The sequence below is a fragment of the Myxocyprinus asiaticus genome, chromosome 7, assembly GCF_019703515.2.
Source record: "Myxocyprinus asiaticus isolate MX2 ecotype Aquarium Trade chromosome 7, UBuf_Myxa_2, whole genome shotgun sequence".
Lineage (NCBI taxonomy): Eukaryota > Metazoa > Chordata > Actinopteri > Cypriniformes > Catostomidae > Myxocyprinus > Myxocyprinus asiaticus.
This window is the reverse complement of record NC_059350.1, coordinates 36,413,008-36,438,397: the sequence shown is the minus strand read 5'-3', so window position 1 is coordinate 36,438,397 and position 25,390 is coordinate 36,413,008. Positions and strand designations below refer to the sequence as shown.

The 25,390-nt window shown below is 36.0% G+C and overlaps 1 protein-coding gene across 1 annotated transcript; it reads left to right on the top strand.

The window, feature by feature from the left end:
* The first annotated feature begins 14,055 nt into the window (after positions 1-14,055).
* LOC127443562 (exocyst complex component 1-like) lies at positions 14,056-17,322 on the top strand. Its single transcript, XM_051702245.1, has 3 exons — positions 14,056-14,218; positions 14,438-14,598; positions 17,056-17,322. Exons 1-3 carry the CDS (start codon positions 14,098-14,100, stop codon positions 17,320-17,322), a joined length of 549 nt encoding a protein of 182 aa, XP_051558205.1. The 5' UTR covers positions 14,056-14,097.
* Positions 17,323-25,390: the final 8,068 nt, after the last annotated feature.

The following is a 25,390-nucleotide window of genomic DNA, read 5'->3' as shown; positions in this document are numbered from 1 at the left end:
CATCTATGCTATATCTGTGGTCCATGAAATAGTAAGAAGAATAACGAGTGATTAATTGCTTAAGCTTTTAATTGGCAGATATTACCTGCATATTGATACTATGTAAAGTCATTTTATAAATAACATTAATAGTCACTGACTGGAGGAACTGTAAATAGAATGTGGGTTCTATGATCATTTTATTCTATGAAATAAAAAATATATATATAATAAATAATAAAAATTATTTATTAGAAGGGCTAAATATAAATACATAAAACCCTTTCTTTGCAGTGAAGAGTGTGGGGGACTTTCCAATGTGTTCTGCATTAAAAAATATTACAGGATTAAAACCTTCCCATTAAAAGTTAAAGCACAATGTACACAATTTGTTCACTTTTGAATACAAATATGCGGTGTGTGAGACTGGAAATGCCGGAGTAAAGAAGATTTGTGAGGTAAAGTAAAGATTGCAGTTTACTGTAATATTGCTTTAAAAGTATAATATTGTGTGTAATCTGAACTTCCACGCCCACTGTGTCGCTATTAAAAGGGCAGCCTATGAAACTTACTGACATCTACCTGAAATAAACTTTGAACATAACCTACTCCAGAGCAGGTTATGTTCAGAGAGTAAGTTGCTATGGTTACTAACTACTGGCTACTATCATACCCTGAAAGTTACCTCAGTTTTTGGAACAGAAAGCTGAGGTTACCCGCTTACTCTGAGTAAACTTACCCACGTAAGTCGCTTAACTTACTTTTTGGAATACCCCTCTGGTATGTGTGTGTGTGTGTGTGTGTGTGTTCCTATCAAGGGTGTAGTTTCCAGGGGGAAAAGCCCCCCAATATTCAAGCCAAATCTATGCCCTTGGTTCCTATGATGACACTGGCATGTGTGAGAGTCTAACATTTTTTTAAGTGCTGTCAATGCTCCATTCTCCCCATAATTTGTTGATCTTTGTCGCTTTATACATTTAACTTGTTATTTTAGCCCACCATTTGTTTCGATTTTAATTTGTTTAATGCTGAATAATACATTTAATAGAATGTCACTTCATTATATAATTTTCTCAATGTAGATCTTGTTGAAAACAATTGAACTTGATTTTGAAACACGAATCATATGTTTATGGCATTGCATATCGCTGCTACATTATCAAACAAGTTTATCGCATATGGCACTACCCATCCATATCATGCAGACAGTGGTCAGTTCTAAACCCAAAAAATCAGGTTAATATTTAATATGGTGAGGAAAAGAAATAGAGAATGAGACATGTTATATTAGGTAATAATGCTATTTTGTCTATAATTCCAGATTGACTTTCTCACATTTTCTTAATAACAACATTTAGAAAATTAACCTGGTAATACGTCCCGACCAGCTTTCAAACCAAACCTATGCCCTTGCAGTGCTAGTGTTCTGACAATAAACTGTGTTACCTTCTCAGGATGTGCTACCAGCAGTAAAAACAGTGATGTGTAAAGCTAAAATATGGATAGCACAAGTCAGGAGGCATGGGAGAACCTGTCAGTATGTACTTCAACGGCATGAAAAGTGTTAAATACCTAGGTACCACATCTTGTCAGGCAGATAATACCTATTAGGATGTGCTACCGGCATAACTATCATGTAGTGTGATATGGTGTGAGGCTATACTAAGCCCTACCCCAAAACTATGCGATTATAGCGTTGGTAGCTCATCCTGATAGGTAGCATGTATTTTCAGGACACAGTCGTGTCTAGAAAGTCTCACGAGAGTCACATTTGCTTTTACTGCGATTAGGGGAAGGTTTATGGTTCATTTTAGGGTTAGGATTAGGGGTATGTGTAGGATTTCTGCTGGACTCCAAATAAACACCAAGGCTGTGTCTCGTTTCAAAGGCTGCGTGCTAGGAAAGACGTGTCCTTTGAAGGCTGCAGTATACCGAGCGTCGTCCTTTAAACAAATCTCATTTAAACGAGGCGGCTTTCGTAGGACGAACGGAAAAGGAACGTAACATGGTTGCTATGACAGCACGCCACTCTTTAACATGTGCCAATGCTTCGAGTGAGACGGTAACAAAGTCCCTTTAGAAGGGAATGTATGAGGTAAATTTTAGGAGAGTTATAAAGATGTAAAGAGAAAAGAAAATAGATTTTACAGGTGTCTTTTAGTCTAATACTTTATTTTAATTATATATTAATATATCATATATTCTGCATAATATATACTCTACACCCATCTACTGAGGTACTTAAACTTGGGAATTAACATTACTTGCGTTTAAACATCATTTTTATGGGCAAATTGGTGTTGTTATTTTGTTTTTAGACATTTCCGTTGAAGCAAAGAATTGTGGGTTGTGAGTGCCCACGAAGGATACACCTCATACATCCTCCGAATTCCCGTGAAAGAAGGTCGCATTCGAAGGCTGCATTCGAAGTGTCCTACTCGCTTTTATGAAACGAGACAGCCTCGATGACGTATGCGGCCGACAAATGCGACCTCCGGAGGACGCAGCCTTCAAATGAGCCACAGCCCGAACAAAGTGTATGAATGCCGCATGTGACTCTCGCGAGACTTTTTGCATATCGATGGTTCCCCTCTAGGCACGACCCCAAGCGCCGTCTGGGGGAAGTCTACTTTTTTTGCGTGTCAGAGGAAATAGTTTTTTGCCCGTGCACTTTAAGTGTTTGACCAACAGAGTGCGCCATTGTACCTGTTTACCCATAGATATTATTCATGATTTGTAAAGCCAGTGGAGGCTGTGAAAAAGAAACGATGAAACAGGCCTAAATTACAATGACAACTACGATAAACCAAGCAACGATAAAACACGGTAGAAACCTTGTAGGAAATTCAGCACCTCAGAAGTAGCCTACAGTTTCTCATGATTACATGCAATTCATCACTGTACACATAATACAGAAAATGAAGACAAGTGCGGATGCCATGGTTTCCATATGTAAACTCTCTCTCTCTCTCTCTCTCTCTCTCTCTCTCTCTCTCTCTCTCTCTCTCTCTCTCTCTCTCTCTCTCTTTTTTTTTTTTTTGTCAAATCAGTCTAAATTCATTGTCTCGTTTTTACTGATGAATTGTACCCACTCTGATCTACTCTGGTTAATGCCAACAAAAAGACTGTTGGCTGGCAAAAGAGGAAGATGTAGAAACCAATAGTGAAATGAATTGCTTTCCATAACTAGGAGGGAACAGATTTGTTGCAGAGGATGTGGGCCATCATTGACTACATCATAATGAAGATTTATTTGTAAAATAATGTAACATTTTAGCCACAAGATACAGTATCTGCACTGTTTGGATATTAAAAGCAGGAAAAAAACGAGTTGTAATAAAATACTTTTTTATGCTTTAAGTTATGACATGCCAAAATGGTTGAAATTAACAATAAATGGTACACCCTTTGCTGAAGCGGCTGTTTTGAATGAGAGAAAACTGGACCTTTTAACAAGTTTGGGGTAAACGGCGACCCATCACCACCAGGTCTTTTAAATAGACTAAACAGACACACAATTTACATAATTTCAATAGTTCACCCAAATGACAATAGCCATATCATACTGTTCATATGTTACACTTGCTATAGTTTACTTCCATGTTGCTTCGTCAAAAAGCAATGTCAAATGTAAATCAAGTCATCCACTGAAACAACAGCGCCACCTTGAGTAACAAATAGCATGTAAGGATAATATGTGTACATGCATATGGGATACTGATAATTCACCATTGCCACACAGAAGGTAATAAAGTATTTGTTTGTATGAATATAGTACTCATGAAATAAAAAGATATCATGTTACAGTAAACTTATATAGATATGAAATAATCATAAAAACAAAACAAAAAAACAGACACCACTCATATTCCTAGGGTCTCTAATGACCCTATACACTTTTGGTACTTAAGTAATTATAATTTTTTTGTTATTATTATTATTATTATTTGTGTGTGTGTGTGTGTGTGTGTGTGTGTGTGTGTGTGTGTGTGTGTGTTACACTATTTATAAGAGAAAGATTGAAGAATAATAAAGAGGTGTGGGCACAACTCCAAAAAATGGATGAGGTATAGGGGTGGAATGAGGTCTCAGGTCACTAAAGAACAGAGGTATGCGTTAAACATAGTTTATATGTGTGTGTATATATATATATATATATATATATATATATTTTTTTTTTTTTTTTTTTTTTTTTTCATCATTTTTTGTATCTTCATACACTTTGGGACCATAAAAAAGTAATTTTTTCTTAAGATGGGCCTTTGGGAACTGTTGTGCTCAACTGTTAATTGCACTTTGACCACACCATGCACAAATTTTAAAATAATCTTTACATTTAGATACTGGGAAAATGTGTAAAAACTTTCCCTTGGTAATTTGGGTGTACTGTATTTCTATGGGGAGACATTTAGTATTTTTTATTTGCAACCTATGTATACTGTGTGGGTGAGTCACAGGATATCCCACAGCACTTAACCATTACCATCATGCCCATATTAAAATGATAAATCTAATAGTACTGTTTTCTATGATATGAACCTTGTCGCTTTCATTGACTGCTTCTCACTGGAAATTATTGATCACTTTCCACATCTTTTCCTGAGGAGAGCAAGAGTAAATCTGTGTGTGAGTGAATTTCGGACACAGACATTTTGAACATCAAATAAAAATTGTGGCTTATTTTATAGGGACTGCAATACCTATACAAGTGTGAGTGGTGTCTCTCCAGTGATTAGAAATATTCTTGAGATGTTTTGGGGAAATTCAACCTCTATCTACTCACACACATTTTGATGTCACTCTGACAACGTCAATAGATCAAATGGTCCTAAACAATTTTGTATAGTCAACTGGTTGTTTACAGACATGACTAGAAGTCACAAAGACCTTATATTTTGATATTGATTATATTTCTTTGAACCGGTTGCTTTTTGTAGGGAATTCAGCGTTTGACATTTATCTTACCGGTAATTAATTTTCTGACTTTGTATCTAACATTTGAACATGGTTTGGTAACATTTACTGAGATAGTAAAATGATTAGTTTGGAAATTATTGGTGAATTTGTCGGACTGTGAGCTTTTGAGTGTCTAGGAATTTTCTAATAAATGCTGTTTCAAAATTTCTTTTTTTTGTTTATAATCAGAGGCGATCCAACGGACCAGGCAAGCCAGGCAATTGCCATTTTTTTTTTTTTTTTTTTTTTGCCTAGGGCCCCAGAGTCCCTAGGATCGCCTCTGTCTTGATGCATTCCATTTTTAAGTGTTGTTAATGTAGACAATATCAAATCTCACTTGATGGATCAAAGTGCTTCAATGTGATGACATAAATGAAGGAAATGTAAATGTAAAAACTTCTGTCTGATGCAGTTTTAAATGTCTGGGCCAACAAAACAAACTTTTTGTCTATTGCTCTGCAATGTACAGTATAAACATGACAGTACTCTCCCCTAAAATTTTATCCAAAAAGACACTCCAAAGACCTGTGCCCAGGGGCCTTGCAAGATTGAGATCCAGAGCACTATTTGCATTGGGGAAAGTACATTTGCATTTATGCATTTGGCAGACATTTTTATTCAGAAAACTTACAATAGAGTACAATTTAATGTATAATTTGTTTTGTGTGTGTGTCAGTGTTTCCTGAGAATCTAACCCATTACCTTAGTGCTGTTAGCACTACGCTCTGCCAGTTGAGCTACATGAACACTGGGCTCTCATAATGGCATTTTGTATCTCTATATGGCTTGGTGAGCTATCAAATAGGTGAAACCTTGCAACAAATGTGCAATCATTAAAGCGCTAATGTACATGAAGGACATTTGTAAATGAAAAACACAACCATACACGTTAAGAGATACTGACACAGTTGCAGTCTTTCACAACACATTTAGTTGTCTTTTTTAAGTAATATTATACCATTCTGAGCAAAAAATACACATTTTCACTGTTTAATGGTAGTTTGAGAAGCTGCTTTTGGGAGCACCATTGCAAACACCAAAAGAATCAAATAGATTTGAATACACCTTTTGCCATTGTTAAATGACATCTGCGCTTCCTCACTCTTCAAAAGCACCAGTCCTACTGGTATCGTATATTTGGAATTCTTTGGTCTTGTTCCCAGCACAGTTTAATGCACATGCCCAAATCGATAAAGTAAACCTTGGAGTACTTCAAGGCTTTCTATTCTATTTCCCCAGATTCAGATTTCCTTGGCAGAATAAAGAAAATCTGTCTTTCCAAATTACTGGCAATGGTGTATAAGTCTCCATAATTCTGTCCACCATGCCACTGCACACTACTCCAGTTCACATAGATGTGGTCTCTATCTACAGCTGCACAATGAGTGCCCAGAAGTCCTGGGGAAGTTTATCTTTGCCAGCATGATAACATGGAAAATCAGCTTGTTGTTTCCTAGTTTTTTTTTTTGTGTGTGTCAGATTCCAGACAAGCGCCACCATGCGGTAAATATCCATGCCCCAAAAATCCATGTAGGTCTAGATGCAGAACGGAGATCTCCAAATGGGGGCGAGATCTCCAAAAGAGGGCAGGGTTACTCCAGAAGAGGGCAGGTTTACTCCAAATGGGGGTTGTGTCAACTCCAAAAGGGGGCGTCACTGTCTCACATGGTTACGGTTAGGGAAAGGGTTAGGTTAGGTTAGGGGCTCCCTATATCTTTGCTGGCTGTTTGGAGTTCCCGCCACTTTTTTGAGCTCTGCCTGCAGCTATATCCTTCTCCAAAAATCGCCAACACTGTGCCTTTGACGTCACATCTATTGTCATCTCCGCCTAGTGACATATTACATTTGCAAACCAAATAAGTGATAAAACGCTGTTTTGGTCTCAGTACTGTTAGAGTTAGGGTTAGATTTATGGTTTGTGTTAGAAGTAAATTAATGTAATTACTACTCAGATGTTTCTGAAAAGTTGATGTGTTGTGCTTTTCACATCACATTCATTTAAAGGTGCAGTATGTAAGATTCAGAAACCCTTGCTATTAATGACACATGTGGCCATTAAGTGAACTGCAGCCAGCTACCTGTTGCTCGTGCTCGTGCTCTTGCTCATGCACATACTCCATAGGGACATGAACGAGCGAGCATCGGCCAAAACAATGACGTAACGTACAAAGAGACTGAACGTGATCCACAGCATCAGGCTGACAGATGAGGTAGCATAATTAAAATTACACAGTTATGATTGTTTCCCTACAAACTTTGAGACTAAACTAAGCTAACATAGCATACTGATACACACATACAGCTACATACTACCGAACTATACCAGAGAGTTTACTGTTACACTGCACTGTTATGTTGCACTTTTGTATGTTTTGTTTATCATATGTTGTACTACGATCAAGAAACTAGCGTATTTGCTTAAATTTATCCTGTATAACTGACTTTTAGTATAAAGAGAAGATCGTTGAAATTATTTGAAAGTTACAAAGCAAGGTAGCTTGCAATTCGTCAGCATTAGCAGGCATGATCAAGTTAGCTAAAATTACACAGATCTATCCTTATGGCACTATATTTCACATGCTTTGCAGTTATGTAAGCTTACCTGTCCAATAAGAAGAATGCCAGTTCAGGGTCATTTTTGATCCCCAAAACCAAACGAAGGTCCCTCCAAGAATCTGCCGATGTTCACTCTAGTTTTCACTCAACCACGATCATGTTCCCACTTAGCCAGATGGGATTCAGTAGAAGGCTCTCTGGAGCGCGCATAAACGCCACATCCTTTGGATTTTCCCGGCAAAACCGACCCGCTCCCTACGCATGAAAATCAGTCTACAGGCTTTACATTTGACATTTACATTTACATTTATGCATTTGGCAGAGGCTTTTATCCAAAGCAACTTACAGTGCCCTTATTATAGGGACATCGCCCTGGAGCAACCTGCAGTTAAGTGCCTTGCTCAAGGACACAATGGTGGTGGCTGTGGGGATCGAACCATGCTTTAATAGGCAACCTAGGAAGTCCGGGAAGGGCTTATTTTTTAAGTTGCGTTACAAGCCGTTCACACATTGGCAAAAAAAAAGGTGAATATTACATGAAAATTGTTACATACGACACCTTTAAAGACAAAGTGAAAGAACCTTAAGCAACTGGGAGTGCAGTTTGGATATTCAGACAGCAGAGAGTGATTTTAGCAGACAAAACTTTCAACTAATTTTCATTTTCAATTTTCTCTTGTTGCCGAATTTGTATGTGACCAAGATCACATTGTGACAGTTCAACAACCCTTAGTTAAATGAAGGATACTTTAAAAGGCTAGCATTCGAATGTACGCAGACACTAAGCGTTCGCATCAAAACCGAAGTATACTTTGGGCTATAGGTTACAACCTTTTGGTTACTTGCCCAAATTTTCAACCACTACCCCACACTATCCCAGACTCAAGTGTAGGACTATTTTAGTCCCATACTGCATCATCTTCCAAGCTTCCAAAAGTGTTGCTTTTGTGACACAATGATTTCTAATATACGTACAGGAGAGAGCTATTTTTTAGCACTTCAGTTTATCTCAATGGCAGTTGCTCGGCTGGCACATACAGCTGCAAAAGTATGTAACCTAAATGCTGAAATCTTTGCTAATTGGGCCCCTTTGCTGTAAATGGCATGCAATTAACCACTATTAGAAATCTCTTCTGCAGAAAAGGAAAAGCATATGTTTGTGTCACGCTGTTAAACACCCCCCAATCAATCATTCACTTTTGAAACATCTACTATAATATAATAACATTTTTGTGATTTACAGGTATATGTTGCTTGAAAAAAAAATTATTTAGTCAAAATACACGGCTACTTTTGAATGGCCATCACTGGTAAAAACATGCTTTTTGCCCACACAATGGTGTAGTCTACAAGGAGGGGGTACCCTATACGCAAACAATGAAAGTTATGTCAGGCCCCTGAGCCACCAGGGGGACCCCATGCTGACAAAGATATTTCACAGTTTTTCACAATTGCTAAGACACATTTCTTGAAGCCTTCACCCATTTTCTCACAACTTTAAACACAAATCCAAATCTTCAAACTACATTCACAAAACTCCTGACTTTTATGTAAAATCAAACAATCACTTCAAAACCATTTCATTTGTGCTCAAAATCAAACAATGCTTTCAGATCATACACACAGCCAGTCAATACATAAATACTACAGAGCATTCATTAGACACTACATAAAAAAATGGACAACACAGCATCCAGGGCATGTAGTTACAAAAATAAAATAACAATAAAAAATAAAATAGTAAAAGCATTTTGCAAATTACTGTAAAAACAATTATAGTAATCACAATTTAGTACAGTGATCATATTGTATACAGTAAGTACTGCAAGTAATACAGTACTGAATATCTGTATATTCAGCACTTGCATACTGTAAAAATACAGTAGACCAACTGCAAAAGAACAAAGAGAACTCTAAATGAAAAGCACATAACAGTAAACTCAAAAATGCTGTGCAACTGCAAAATCAAAGTCAATGAGAGATTCGTTCTGCCACAGCATCACGCTTATATTTTGTACAATTGGTTTGATCACATCGTTAGAAACAAGTGTGAACAATTTTGAGTCATTGTGTGTAAACGATGACAACTGAGTTGTAGTGTTTAAATTTTGCCTCGTGTGTTTACCATTTTGCAACACAAATGCAAAATGTGTTTTAGTGAGTAAGAATGTGTTTAGGGTTTTGCAAAAACAGTGGATGAAATTTGCAAATTGTGTATAACTACCTGAACTTGTTTAGGGTTTTCCAAAAGAGTGACTGAGCCCATTTACATGCACACCAATACTCTGATTACTCTCTAAAATCAGACTAGGCAAGAAATCTGCGATTACATGACATTTGAAATAATTGCGTTATTGTCTACTTTTGACGTCAAACCGTGAAGAGACATGCACTCAACATGTGCGCATATTGGATGAGCCGGTAAGATCATGGCATAAGGTGTTTACGTGGTACATGAAATCGGAATAATGGTCAAAAATCTACCCATGTCGACCGATTTATTCATAAGTGTTTATGGCCTTTACGCCGATAAAGGAATGCGGATTATTGCGTTTACATGACCGCACGTGTTGTCAGCTTATTAAGCATAACTGGTGTAAGAACATGCCAAAGGTTCGACAAATGGGATTAGGCCACTGAGCATTTGGTTCAGAAAATGGGGTTTGGTGTTTTAGCAATTCAGAAAAACTTTAAGTAGCCTAGTACTTGTATTTGACATTCAAACATAACAAGAGGTTTTTTTTTTGTTTTTGTTTTTTTTTTTTTGTAATCTTGAAGGTGCAAGTGAAGTTTGTTGTGTGTGTTTTGATATTTGTGTTTCTTTTCGTTTACCTCTTCAAACCACCATGTGCAGTTGTTAACTCCATCAGCAACTGCACATCCAAGGATAAAATTCTAAACGACATTTTCTTCCTCTGACCTTCTACTAGATCTGAATTTAACAGCAGCCACAAGAAAGCCTCAAAACCCAACTAAAAGCAATTCTGAAGACCAAAAAGCAGAATTCATTTCCTCTTGTTGGAGTGCCTGAGTGTAGGTTCAAACACACATATTGTGTCCATTATCCACTTTAGTCACCAAAATACCCACAAACTGTGAGAGCCCTGCTGCAAAGACCTCAATGGTTAACTTGCTGATAACTAAGCAATTGCAAAGTATGCAATTCCCATGCTGGTTTAGGTTGGTTTATGGTTAGTGCTGGTTTGGTGCTTGCTGGTGAACCAGGTTGTTTACCAATAAAACTGGTCGAGCAGTATGCTTTTTTATGCTGGTTAACTAAGGAAGTCTTGCTGGTTAAGTTAATCAAAAAGCCTGTTCAAAAGAGTCGTGGACCAGCATTCATAACACATTTGCTGATGATCATGCTGTTTTTTTCAGCAGGGAGGATAGGATATTTTTCAGATACAAATAGAACACTTGTATGTATAAAAGTGATTTGTGGCTATAAATTATGTATCTCTAGATCCGCTGGATATTGAATCTTTAAAGGTTGATGGACCACAGTCAATACAAAGGCTGTCCCTGCAGAGATTATAATTATAATGGCTTCTAACTGGACCAATGATGGAGATTTAAGAGGGAAATGTTTTCATAACCAATGATGTATTTTCCCCAGGGCCATTTTAGTACAATCAGTCAGACATCTATAAGCACTTCTATAAGTCAAATAGTGAGTTTGTTAGAGTGTGGGTGTGTATGTGTGAACAGGTTATAAGTACACTGAAAGAATTCACATATAGGCTACTCTGTAAAGGATAATGAGAAAAGGGGAGAATTCAGCAATTCAAGAGATGTAAAAAAAGAGGGGAAAGGACATGATCAAATGGGAAATCGGTGTGTTAGTTCAGATTTATTTTCCACCCAAACTGATGTGCCAAATTGTGGACAAGCGCCACCATGTGATGGAAGTTCATGCCCGGGATATTATCCATGCTGTGATCTCCGGCTAGTGAGATACTAGGATTATATTACTGTACAGAAGAACAAGTGCAGTTGGGCTGGACACATTTTCGCAAATGATCAGTACAAGTGTCAAGAGCATGTGATACAGTACAACATTACACAGCCTGTAAAGTACATAGTACAGTAACCTCTAACCTGCAGTTGTAGTATAGAAGCCCTGTAGGTTACCTTACTTGTCTACGTAAAGCAAATTGCAGTTACTGTAGTTAGACTACCTGTTTCTTGTCTGAAGGTTTGAATGTTAGATGTAATCATAAAATGATTCAGATGTAGCTGCACTTGTTGCCCAGTATTATTATACCATGCACAAGTACATACAGAAATCAACCAAAATAGAGATATCATCTGGAACAGCTGTTCTTTTGGACCTTTATCTTTGTCTTTGACTCTATTTCCTTGCTTTCCGGATCTTCTAACATTGTTGGGATTCATTTTTCCAAACCACATAATCACCTGTGGCCCTTTTTATTTACAGTGTCGTGAGATTCTGCCTGGTGTGTAAAAAAGTTGCTTAGTGTTTACACATGGAGAAATTTGTAAACTGAGTTCAGGCTTTGATGTCTTTTTTTGAGTGCTTGTGCTTTCTGAATGAGAACCTGGTTGAACTTGTGAAAAATTACGAGATTTGTGTGTACAGTTTGACAGAAAATGTAAAACTAATTGAAATATGTGTGAAAATAGGTGAATTGTGTTTACAGTTTTTAAATGTGTCTTTGTTTTGAGAGTTGAAGTAATGGTTAGGAGAATTGGGCCAATAGAATCAGTTGTAGTGTATTAGCAATCGAGAAAAACTGTAATGTAATTATTACTCAAATGTTTCTGAAAATTGGACAAGCTTTGCTTTTCACGTCACATCCATTCAAAGTAAGTGAGAAAACGATGTTGCGAAGGTGTGCATGCAGACAACTGTAGTTGCAGCTTCGGCCTCTAGGGTGGTAGTTCAAAAATTTGGAAAGCAAACACTGATTTTAGCAGACAAAACATTTGACCTCCTGTCATCGATTTTTCTGCGTGATCAGAAAGAGAATTCGGGAACCATTCATACGAAATTATACAAATGGAAATAACAGTTGCTTCGGCCTCTGGGGGTAGTTCAGAAATTCAGAAAGGTGCACTCAATAATTTTTTTTCTCATTTTAAAAAGTTTTACTCCTGAAGAAATTAATTGTAATTTTGAAACATATGTATAAAATCATGACCACTTACATGAGATGAGGACTCTAGCCATATCAGTGACTTTATAAATATTCTACATAGAGAGGGTCCCCTCATGGGGGCTGCCATGTTAGGATCACATGACCAGATGAATACTACTTGCTTAATCTTAGTAACCACACTTTTATTGGACACTTTCACTCATGGATTAAATTAACCATGGAAGACTGAATAGTACATTTCTAAAATGACATTGGTAATGGAAAAATATTGTGTTTGAATGATGCTGCATCCACACAGCTAGGTGTCAGTGTAAGTCTAAGACGACAAATTAAAAAAATTACTGAGTGCACTTTTTGTCTTTGTGTCATCTTTGACTTACACTGACACCTAGCAGCTTGGATGCAGCATCATTTAAAATCAATAGTTTTCAGTTTCAGATGCCATTGTAGAAATGTAGTATTCACAGTCAGCAATGATTACTTTAATCAATGAGTGAAAGTGTCAAATAACAGTACGATTACTGAGATTAAGCAAGTAGTATTCGGCTGGTCATGTGATTCTAACATGGCAGCCCCCATGTGGGGACCCTCTGTTTTATTTGTAGAATAAAACAGCTTTTATAAGGTTACTGATATGACTGGAGTCTTCATTTTAATGTGAATGGTCATGATTTCCTACATATATTGCAAAATTACAATTCATGTCTTTAGGAGTTAAACTTTTTTAATGAGGAAAAAAATTACTGAGAGCACCTTTAACAGAAAAACAAAATTCGACTTACTGTTGCAGATTTTCACAAAAGATAATAAAAAGAATGAGAGAACAAATCATTAAACATTATACAAATTTAAAAAACACCTTTATGATACTTTCTTGCTAACCTGATAAATCATATCACTTTAACAGCTGCTGTAAATCAAAACTGCACATAAGACTGGAGCGTTGGGAGTATTGTTGTTTCTGTTTTTGTACTAATGGTAAAATATATTTTGTGTATGGTTGTTAAGGTAGAGAAAAGCTAATTCTATTTTATTTAATGGATGAAAATTCACAAATATGAAAGTGTACATTTATAGTGAAGGAATTTCAATGTAGAGACATAAAAATCATAGAAACACTTCTGCTAATTTATTTGTTTGTATTGAAACCTATAATTTTTAATTATCAATTTGATTTTGAGAATGCGCAGTATAGACACAGTTGCACTGTCAAATCAGACTCAACCCAACAAAGGAAGAAAGAGAGAGAGAGAGGTTGTATGTGGTGTGTGTGTGTGTGTGTGTGTGTGTGTGTGTGTGTGTGTGTGTGTGTTTGTGTGTGTGTGTGTGTGTGTGTTTGTGTGTGTGTGTGTGTGTTTGGGAAAGTGAGATAGAGGGAGGGAGATAAACCCTGCAAACCAGATCCACCTCTGCAAAAAAATATTATCACTCATGCTCTTGCACTCTCACACATTTAAATTAATTTTCTCTCCGTTTGGTGTGTGAGATGTCGTCTCTGCTGAGGGAGGAGATGGACAGAGTCTTGTTCAGGCCAGTGGGGCAGAAGCTGGAGGAATTCATTGAAATTGAGGAGGAAAAACAAGGACGACATTTCATCTGTATTTCTAGTAAGAGACATCTGTATATTTTTGTGCATGAATATTTGAGGATGCATTGTAGTGTATGTGTTGGATTATTTTCCATTACTGAGATACATCACTTCTTTAAAAAAAAAAAAAAAGATGTCTACTGATACTGCACTTTTATTTTTTATGGTTCTTTAAGGCATGAGGAAGGGATGTAATAAGGAAAAATAAATTAATGGAATTAATGTGTGTGTTGAGTAGCTAAGGATAAAGAAGCTCAGATCTCAGTGGTACACTGTCGAAGATCGAAGCATTCACAGAGCAAAAAGCTGCGGCACTATGGGCTGGAGGACAATTATGAGCGAATAGAAACATGGGCCCTGGAAGACCTGATGATTCTGGATGGTAGAGATCCCGATACAGTGAGCTAAGTCATACATTCACAATATTTATTCACATATATTTATTATTAACAGGGTTCCCGCTGTCATTAAAACCTGGAAAAATAAGGGAATTTTACATTTTTGATTTCTTGACCTGGAAAGTATCAATTTTAACAAGTTCTTTAAAAATGTATGGAAAGTTCAATAATGCATATAATTTTTTGCTAGGTGCTTCACTGGCTAGAAATTTCTGTTCTGTACAATGTGTGGGAACCTAGATTGCTAGATTTGGCATACAGTACATAAAGTAGTTACAAATTATTTGCAAGGCATGGCTAAACAATAAGGATGGCAGCTGGACTGTGGCCACAATGAGTTCTTACTACTTAAAGGGATAGTTCACCCCTAAATGAAGATTACTTATTTACTCACCCTAATTGCCATCCCAGATGTGTATGACTTTCTTTCTTCTATTGAACACATTTTAGAAGAATATCTCAGCTCTGTAGGTCCATACAATGCAAGTGAATTGTGGCCAGAACTTTGAAGGTCCAAAAAGCATATAAAGGCAGCATAAAAGTAATCCCTTCGTTTTAAGTGGTTAAATTAATGTCTTCAGAAGCGATATGATAGATGTGGGTGAGAAACATAAATATTTAAGTCCTTTTTACTATAAATTATTCTCCCTGCCAGTAGGTGGTGATATGTACATATAAAGAGATTTATAGTAAAAAAAGGACTTAAATATTGATCTGTTTCTCACCCACACCTATTATATCGCTTCAGAATATATGGATTTAACCACTGGAGTCATATGGATTACTTTTATACTGCCTTTATGTGGTTTTCAAAGTTCTGGTCACCATTCACTTGCATTCACTTGCATTCATGGACATACAGAGCAGAGATATTTTTCTAAAAATCTTCGTTTGCATTCAGCAGAAGAAAGAAAGTCATACACATCTGGGATGGCATGAGGGTGAGTAAATGATGAGATAATTTTCATTTTTGGGTGAATTATCCCTTTAAGGCGTCAAAAACCATGCTTGTGCAAGAGCCCAGCGTATTTTCATTTAATTTGTACTCGGCAAAATTTATTCACAGTAGTTAGTGTTTAATGTGATGTTATCTGTACACATTCTGCTCTGCTGATATGACCTCTTTCCAAATTGATGTCTTTATTTAATAATGAACGTGGCCCTGCTGTATCAAATCTCACACATTTAAAGCTACACTATGTCACTTTTTTTTTTTTTTTTAATGTTTATTAATGAGAGAGTGCAAAAAAATCCATCTTCCAAAACATGTCTTTACTTTAGCCAAATACACTTTGATAAACCTATAATAATAATTAATATTTTAAAGCTGTCGGGACAGATAAAAGTTTGTTGTCACAATGAATGAGAAAAATTGACCTTGGATCATTAAAAATGGCAAAAATCTGGGGAATCACCAGCTGTAAAAACAAAGAAACCCCAAACAGAGCAGAGTCTGCAAGCAAAAAGGGAAAGCGACAGAGTCCGTAATAAAATCCGAATCGACATTGGTTTGGCTTTTCAGAGGTGGCGACAACTGAAAGGATTTAAAAGAGACCTAGAGATGGCTTTTTTCTTACTCAACAGGTAAGACATTTTATTGATATGGTTTATGTATAGTTGTGTAATCACACACACACACACACACACGCGTCTGTGTGTATGTGTGTAGTGAAATACAATAATTATACTGTAATCAGTGCAGAACATTTCACTTGCTAGCACGTGTGTATTTTTCTTTATAACGGCAATAATTTATATAAATAAATCCTTTAGTCCTAGGCTTGCAAGGACATGTGAGTCTTGAAATGATGTTGATCATTGGTTGGTAACAATGACAATCTATAAATTAGTTACTACCGTGATCTATTTGGCCAGAATATCCTGCAGTTATAAAACTGTATAACGTTTGACCTTATCAGACTAGCAAACATTATGTCTAATGTTAATGAACGTTGCCTAACTTTTGTAACGTCATTTATTTCAAAACATCAATGTTTCCAATAAGTCAAAACAACAGAATAAGATATGGCACTTACCTGCTCAGATGACATGTTTTTGGATATGTCTTTTCCTTTCTTTCATTATTTATTTGTCCATTCGCTCTGATAAGATGTCCTGTATTCATGTGTACACCGGTGCCTCAAACCATATTCATTCGCGCAGAGGAACAGAGCCGAAGCACAACTTACATAATTAGCAAAACAATGTTTTCCTGCAAGACACATGTAGTTGTATTTTTTAACCGCTAGAGGTCCAAAAGTTACATAGTGTAGCTTTAAAAAATTTAAACAAACATTGTCACCTCAAGAAGCTTTACAACACAGTTTGACAGACAGGTTGTGTTAGGGTACATCATGTGCATTGACGCTGTTTGCAGTGATATCCCAGTCTTTCCACTGCATAATACTTATGTTCTGTTTCCACCCAACCTTCTGTCTCCATCTGTCTGCTGTGTTAGGACGATCCCTGTTTCTTGATGCATTTTGACACAGTGCGGACCATCAGAGCAGTGAGCTGTGCTGCGAAATACAACTTGGCCCGCTGTCTGCTTTCCCTCAGCAGGAAGTATCACCACACAGCACTAAAGCTGCAGAATTTTGACCAGTCATATATTGAACCCACCTCTATGTACTCAGACCGTGGTGACTGTATGGTCCTTTCGCAGATCTGTTTTTATGCCTTCAATCTGGTGTGTCTTTCTCTGTGCCCTGTGCCTCTACCCTGATAGCACATGTACATCACCCAGACGTCTATTTTATATGTGTGTTTACATCTGGAAGACGTATTTTTTAGTTTGTTTGTTTATCTGCATTACGTCTATAAGATGTTTTACTCTCGGATGTCAGTAAGACATTCAGCAGATGTCTTTGAGATGTTTATGACATAGAATGTTTGTAAATCTGATCTGAAGATGTTTAGCAGAAAAAAAAACATTCAAAGAATTAGAATGTAATGCTTTCCAGATAAAAAGATCTAAAACAGACATCTAGGGGATGTAGGTGTACTATCTGGGTGGCATAGAAAAAGTGTAAGAAAGAAACTGTTTAAGTACTGTATGTGTCAAGATATATTCATATAAATTTAAACCTTGTCTTGATGTTTGATGTTGACTAAAAGTTATTGTTAAAGGTGCACTCAGTAAGTTTTTGCTAATCAAAAAAAAGTTTTACACATAAAGACATGAATTGCACCTTTTAGAACTATGTTTACACTGATGCACACTCACATTAGATGAAGACTCCAGTCATGTCAGTTGCTCAATAAAAGCAGATAAATTTTACATTGAGCGGGTCACCACCTCATGGGTGCTGCCATGTTGACAACACATGACAACCTGTGTCATGCAATTGACCGAGTTTTTATTACCACTGACAATAATAATAACATAACATAATAACAGTCCATACAGAATGAATGCAAGTGGAAAGATAAAATGTCCTTGATAAAAAAAAAGAAAAAAAAAAAAGGTCCCTGCTGGAGTGATGAAACAAACCGCAACGACTTGCAGCTCTCTAGGCATGATTCACGGATGAACGGCGCGACATCAAGCGCCAAGTGAGAATACATCAGCCGCCAGAGAGTTCGCCTTGCGAGCTGCAGCAGTCCAGTCACAGTCTAGTGCGAATTTCCATTACACGGATGTGTGTAGTATGAGACGGAAAAAAACACAGACTAAAAGTAACAAAATAGAAGATAAACAAACATCTTTGTGTGAAGCAGCAGCAGTTAGTAAACAAGCTTTGTGCATCCATGACGATAGGTGTCAGTATTAAAGGGATAGTTCACCCAAAAATTAAAATTCTCTCATAATTTACTCACTTTCATGCCATCCCAGATGTGTATGATTTTTTTTCTTCTGCTGAACACAAACAAAGATTTTTAGAAGAACATCTCAGCTCTGCAGGTCAATACAATGCAAGTGAATGGTGACCAGGCCTTTCAAGCACCAAAAAAAGAAAAAAGAAAAAAGAAATCACATAAAGGCAGTATAAAATTAACCTATATGACTCCATTGGTTTACAGTTTTTCTGAATTGCTAAAACACTAAACCCCATTCTCTGAACCAAATGCTCAGTGGCCTAAACCCATTTGTCGAATCAATCACTCTTTTTGCAAAACTCTAAACACATTCTCACTCACTAAAACACATTTCGCACTGTGATCCACTTGTGTTGCAAAATGGTAAACATGGGCAGCAAAAGTTAAACACAACTACAACACAGTTGTCATCGTTTACACACAATGACTCAAAATTCACTTGTTATTAATGACGTGAAAACGTGATGCTGTGGCAAAACGAATCTCTCATTGACTTTGATTTTGCAGTTGCACAAAATTTTTGAGTTTACAGTAATGTGCTTTTCATTTAGAGTTTACTTTGTTCTTTTGCAGTTGGTCTACTGTATTTTTACAGTATGCAAGTGCTGAATATACAGACATTCAATACTGTATTAGTTGCTATACTTACAATATACAATATATTCACTGTACTAAGTTGTGATTACTATATTTTTTTGACAGTAATTGCAAAATGCGCTTACTATATACAGTAAAAAAAAAAAAAAATCTGTAACTACATGCCCTGGACGCTGTGTTGCATTGTATGTCCATTTTTTATGTAGTGTTTAATGAATGCTCTGTAGTGTTTATGTACTGACTGGCTGTGTGTATGATCTGAAAGCATTGTTTGATTTTGAGCACAGATGAAATGGTTTTGAAGCGATTATTTGATTTTGCCAGAAAAGTCAGGGGTTTTGTGAATGTAGTTTGAAGATTTGATTTTGTGTTTAAAGTTGTGAGAAAATGGGTGAAGGTTTCAAGAAATGTGTCTTAGCAATTCAGAAATACTGTAATATACTGTATGTGTTCTGAAGCAATGCAATCACTTTGGGTGAGAAACAGATCAATATTTCAATCCTTGACAAAGCACATCGCATCTGAAGACATACTGACGATTTAACCACTGGAGTCTTATGGATTACTTTTATGCTGCCTTTATGTGCTTTTTGGAGCTTGAAAGGTCTGGTCACAATTCACTTGCATTGTATGGACCTACAAAGCTGAAATATTCTTCTTAAAATCTTCATTTGTGTTCTGCTGAAGAAAGTTATTCACATCTGGGATGGCATGAGGGTGAGTAAATTATGAGAGAATTTTCATTTTTGGGTGAACTATTCCTATGTTGGATGAACTATCCCAAATGAGTCTGAAGTACAAAACCACTGGGATGAGCAAGAGCCAGCAAAAAAGAGTGCACCTTTAATTGTTACAGAACACTCTCTTGTTAAAAAGAAGAATTAAAAAAAAAAAAAGGGAGTTCAGCTCTTAGACCTAATTGTAACATTTACAATTAGCAGACACTTTTATCCAAAGCAACTTACAGTGCCCTTATTACAGAGACAATCCCCCTGGAGCAACCTAGAGTTAAGTGCCTTGCTCAAGGACACAATGGTGGTGGCTGTGGGGATTGAACCAACAACCTTTTGCTTACCAATTCTGTGCTTTAGTCCACTACACCTAACACATACACCATATGTAACATAACTTGACAGTGGCGGAAATCTAATTTGTGTTGCGCAAATGCACACAAAAGGGGTCTCTGATGATGCATTCAGTAACGTGGTGCATTTTAATCTTAATACTTTATATTTATTTAGTGTTGTAAATGGAATGTGTGATGGTAAGTATAACAGTCAATACTAAGCTTAAAGCATGCAGTATATTACATTTTGGGTCTCCAAGTGTTGCCTCCTAAACAGTGCGGAATGTGGATCACTAAAAATAAAATGATAAAATCCCCATTTTGTAATATGATAATATTACCTAGCAGATTTAATGTGGACGGGACTCTGTGCAATGACTGAATGACATTTGAGACCCGTCTTTTATTTTATTTTTATTGCTGTAATAAATACAAGATGGCAACAGAACAGTCCCATTTACAAAAAAAAAATTTTTTTTTAAAAAATAAAAGTTGTACAAAGTATAAATTAAATGCTATATATTAAATTAAAATAAATAATTACAAAATAAAATAAATATATATAGAAGGTATATAATAATAAGGATCAAAAAGGAAGATTCAAGGCTTTTCAGAAATTCACATTCTTTTTGGCTTGCATTAAAATAATGACATATTTATTTTAAAGTGTTTAAAATTAGGTTTATGTGATGACCATTTACATATATTAATACAAAAACCCATAAATTAGCAATACATTTTGATATGTCATGCGTTATGTTCAGTATTATTATCAAAATTAAACATCCCTTTTTCTTAAATGTATATCAATACCAGTATTTACCCTAATAAAATAGTCCAAATAACACCAAAACAGTTTTGTATAGATACAGTCAAAGAAAAGGTGTACAATGGTTTCAGTTCAATTTTACAAAAAGCACATTTTAAACCAGTGTCTTTCCTTAATCCTGCAATCACCTGGGGCCTAGGTAGCTCAGCGAGTGACTACCACCCCTGGAGTTGCGAGTTCAAATCCAAGGGGTGCTGAGTGACTCCAGCCAGGTCTCCTAAGCCAGTGTTTCCCAAACTTTTTCTGCCACGGCACACTTTTTACAACTAAAAAAAATTCTACGGCACACCACTATTCCACATAGGCTAACCATCGTCAATATTTTTCCTTTTCAAGAATTTGTCCATGTTTTCTGTCCGTCTTAGTAACATGTTTACTTGTAATGTTTGAAATTCAGCTATGCAAAAAAAAAGAAAAAGAAAAAGAAAATCACATAGGTAGGCTACGCTAAATGGATAATGAAAAAACAACAAATTTGCTTCTTTTCTAATTTGTAGATTTGTTCTTGCAATGCCACAACAAATTACAGGGATGCAAACTCATGAGGGGCGAAAAAGGTAAGACAATCACTGGTCCACAAACATTTTTTCTGGGGATATTTTTTTTAAAGAATAAGCTAAAAGCACCAATTCCAGCTATTTTAGTGATTCAAGTTTATTCAAGTTCACAACTGTGCAGAATTAGCTGCAAAATAAAGTGTATTTTGGTGTGGCTTGCTTCTGTTTCACAAATGTGTTCAATTTTATGAACTGATAAGTTCAGTGACCCCTTCTGGAAATGTCACTAGGTGGCGACAAATGAGCATCTTATGTGCTATGAGTGAGTCAGTGAATCATTTTGAGTCGTTCATGACCGAAATCTACCAAGAGACTTTATAGTGTTTAAGCATTAAAAGAACAAAGCAGATCTATAGTCTTCCTTCAGACGGAGCATTATTTTTCATCCAAAATGACAACATTAATAGTCTAATAATAGTGAGTTTCAATAACATCCTTACCTTCTCCTTTATTAAAACTTGCATGGCTACAAATCTACTGACTTCAGTATAAGAATTATAAACACAAACAGATCTACGGTATCATTTTCCAACAGTAGCCTATTTAAACTGCTGAGCATGGCTTTTATCAGAAAAGTCCACAATAATAGACAAATAATAATAATTTTGAGTTTCAATAATGTTTTCTTCATCATTGTAAAGCGCATTTCACATGAGCTGAGTCGAGACGCCAACGCTTCGTTCAACGCCAGCGTCAAGCTCCACATGACAAGAGTTGCAGAAAGTGTCACAGAGGGGCGTTTTACGAGTTTGCCACGTAAAAAAAGCAGGAGGTGTGCTCAATAAACATTGATCTCATGTATTTGGAAGAGAGAAAAAAAGTTTGCAGTTGCTTTGATAGCAGAAAGTAATAAAAGGGCTCGTTTATGTTTAGGTCTAAGTGTTCTCTTGGTGAAATTAAATTAGTACAATAACTGGGGTCTCTGACATTCATAAATGATAAGGTAATTTTTAATTAAAAGAAATTATGAGACATTCAATGTCTCTTCACAAATTTGGACAGTTTTTAAATATTTCTTGTTGTTTAGTACTCTCAAATATATTACGTGTGTGAAAAACACTTTGGTGTAATGTAGCGTCACTTCACAGACTTCAGTGTATTCTGCAGCGCTGATGCGAGTCATGTGAAAGACCCTTAACGCGAATAAATATCAGTCACTTTTGCACATTAATCATTGTTCTTCACAATCACAAAAGTGACTGATTATGGTTTCAAAATGGCGAATTTCTCTGAAAGGTGAGGAGTTTGGATCCCTGAAATGATTTTTTTTTTCATGCATTTATTTATTTTGTGGAATTTGATAATTTTCCACGGCACACCTGACAGTCTTTCACGGCACTCTAGTGTGCCGCAGCACAGTGCTTGGGAAACACTGTCCTAAGCAACCAAATTGGCCCAGTCTGGGGTAACCTCCACGTGGTTGCAATTAGGGGTTCTCGCTCTCAATGGGGTGCGTGGTAAATTGTGCGTGGATTGCGGAATGTAGCATGAGCCTCCACATGCTGTGAGTCTGCGCAGTGTCATGCACGACGAGACACATGATAAGATGCCCTGATTGACGGTCTCAGAAGCGGAGGCAACTGAGACTTATCCTCCACCACCCGGATTGAGGTGAGTAACTGCGCCACCACGAGGACCTAATAAGTAGTGGGTATTGGGCATTCTATATTGGGAGAAAAAGTTATTAAAAGAAAGAAAGAAAGAAAGAAAGAAAGAAAGAAAGAAAGAAAGAAATCTTGCAATCACCTACAGAACAAGAACACTTACAACAAAATATACATACAAATGATCACAATGAACTCACTGATACAATTATAGTAGCAGCAGAGTAAAATTAGAAAGAAAGAAGAAACAATAACAAATAATATTAATTAACCAAATAAAACCAGGGGATAACTTAAAATGAATTAACAAGAGAAAAGGTTTCAAGTATTCTATACATTCGTTTTGCCTTTTTATTTCTTGTATCTTTTAGAGTCTCAATATAATGCATCAGTTCAGTTTTAAATGGTATGATGTTAGGTTTATTGTTTGCCCATTTTTGTTTGTGTATATGGTATTTTCCATATATAATTAACAGATTTATCACCAAATTTTGTTCCAAACTCTTATTCTTAAATAATAAAAATATATCTTTACCAGTTAGCCGAATCTTTAATTTTGTGTGTTTAAGTATTAAATATTCAATTTCAATCCAATAAAGTTGGGTAAACACACATTCAAAGAATAAGTGTTTTATGGATTCTTCCTCTAAGTTACAAAAAACACATGTAGTCTCCGTGTCTCAAAAAAAATCTTGAGACTACTTGTCTCACTGGGTAAATTAAATGAATAATTTTATATGTGACTTCTTTAACTTTATTGGTGAGACAGTATTTACTAGGTAACTTCCAGACCTTTTTCCATTCAATCTGATTATACAATGAATGCCAATATGGTTTGCATTTAGGTAACAATGTATTTCTGCATATTGTTTTTATAAAGAAGTTGTTAAATTTTTTATCTAAAATCTCCACACCATTAATACTTATCTGAGTATTATATACAGAAATACACTCAGAGGATATATCACCCGATAAGAGTTGAGTAAGGCCACCAGGAATGGCATCAGAAACTATTGCAAACTCTTTAGCAGTCACCGGATTCTTATAGTAATTAAGGAATTCACAATAATTAAAAAGTTGTCCATTACTCTTAAATAACTGTCTCACCAGTACAATACCATTATCATACCAGTTTCTAAAAAATAAAGAGTTGTTTTTAAACACAATATTCTTGTTATTCCATATTACAGATTTGTGTGGAGAGAAGTTATGTTTATAAATGAGCATCCATAACAAAAAAAGCCTGTCTATGAAAACAAGATAGCTTTATCGGAACCTTGTTTACATCAAAATGACATCTAAAAAAAATTTCCAAACCTCCCAACTTTCCAAAAATCAGGTCAGGGATGATGTTCCATATTTTGTCTTTAAAGCATAAATAATTCTTTATCCATTTATTCTTAAATACGCAATTAGCAGTATTAAAATCAAGTACATTCAGACCACCTTCTTTAATTGGATTGCATAGAATCGTCTTTTTTAAATAGTGCGGTCTGTTCTTCCAGATGAAATTAAACAAAATAGTATCTACTTCTTTTATGACTGATCGTGGAACGTCTAATGCAAGAGCTGTATAAACTAAGCACGATAACCCTTCAGTTTTAGATAATAATATTCTACCTTTCAATGATAGATCTCTCATTAACCATGAATTTAATTTTTGTTTAATTTTCCCAATAATTGGTGTAAAATTCTAATTATTTCTCTCCTTCTGATCTTTACAGATCTTGATACCTAAATAATCTACCACCTCCTTCACTGGTATACCATGTATGTTATTAAGGTTACAAGTTCTCAAAGGAAACAAAACACATTTTTTGATGTTTAAAAATAAACCAGATACAGATGAGAAAGTATGAAGACAATCAATAGCTTTTTTTTTTATTTCAATTTCATTTTGCAAAAAAAGGGTAGTATCGTCCGCTAATTGGGAGCATTTTATTTCATTCTTCAAAAGTTTAATACCGCAAAATGTATCTCTTTTAATATGTATGGCCATAGTTTGTGTTACAAGTAAAAAAAGAAAGATAACTGCATTTACAATTTCGATCTCTAATGGCCCTGACGTCATACATGCTTGAATTGCTTGGGTCCAGCAATGCGGCAGCTAAAAATTAGCCTGACTGAAAATAAATATTTAATTTCTCCTCTAATGGCAATGTTTTATTTGTAGTGTTCGTGATACTTCACACAATAAACTAAAAAAAATTCTTAACATATCGAGGAATTTGTGTGTTTTTGTTCTAACTGGTAGCTGAAATCTGTTGATGTTTTTTGAACGGCGGAGCGGAAACGCGCCTGGCGCCAAATTTCAAGTTTGT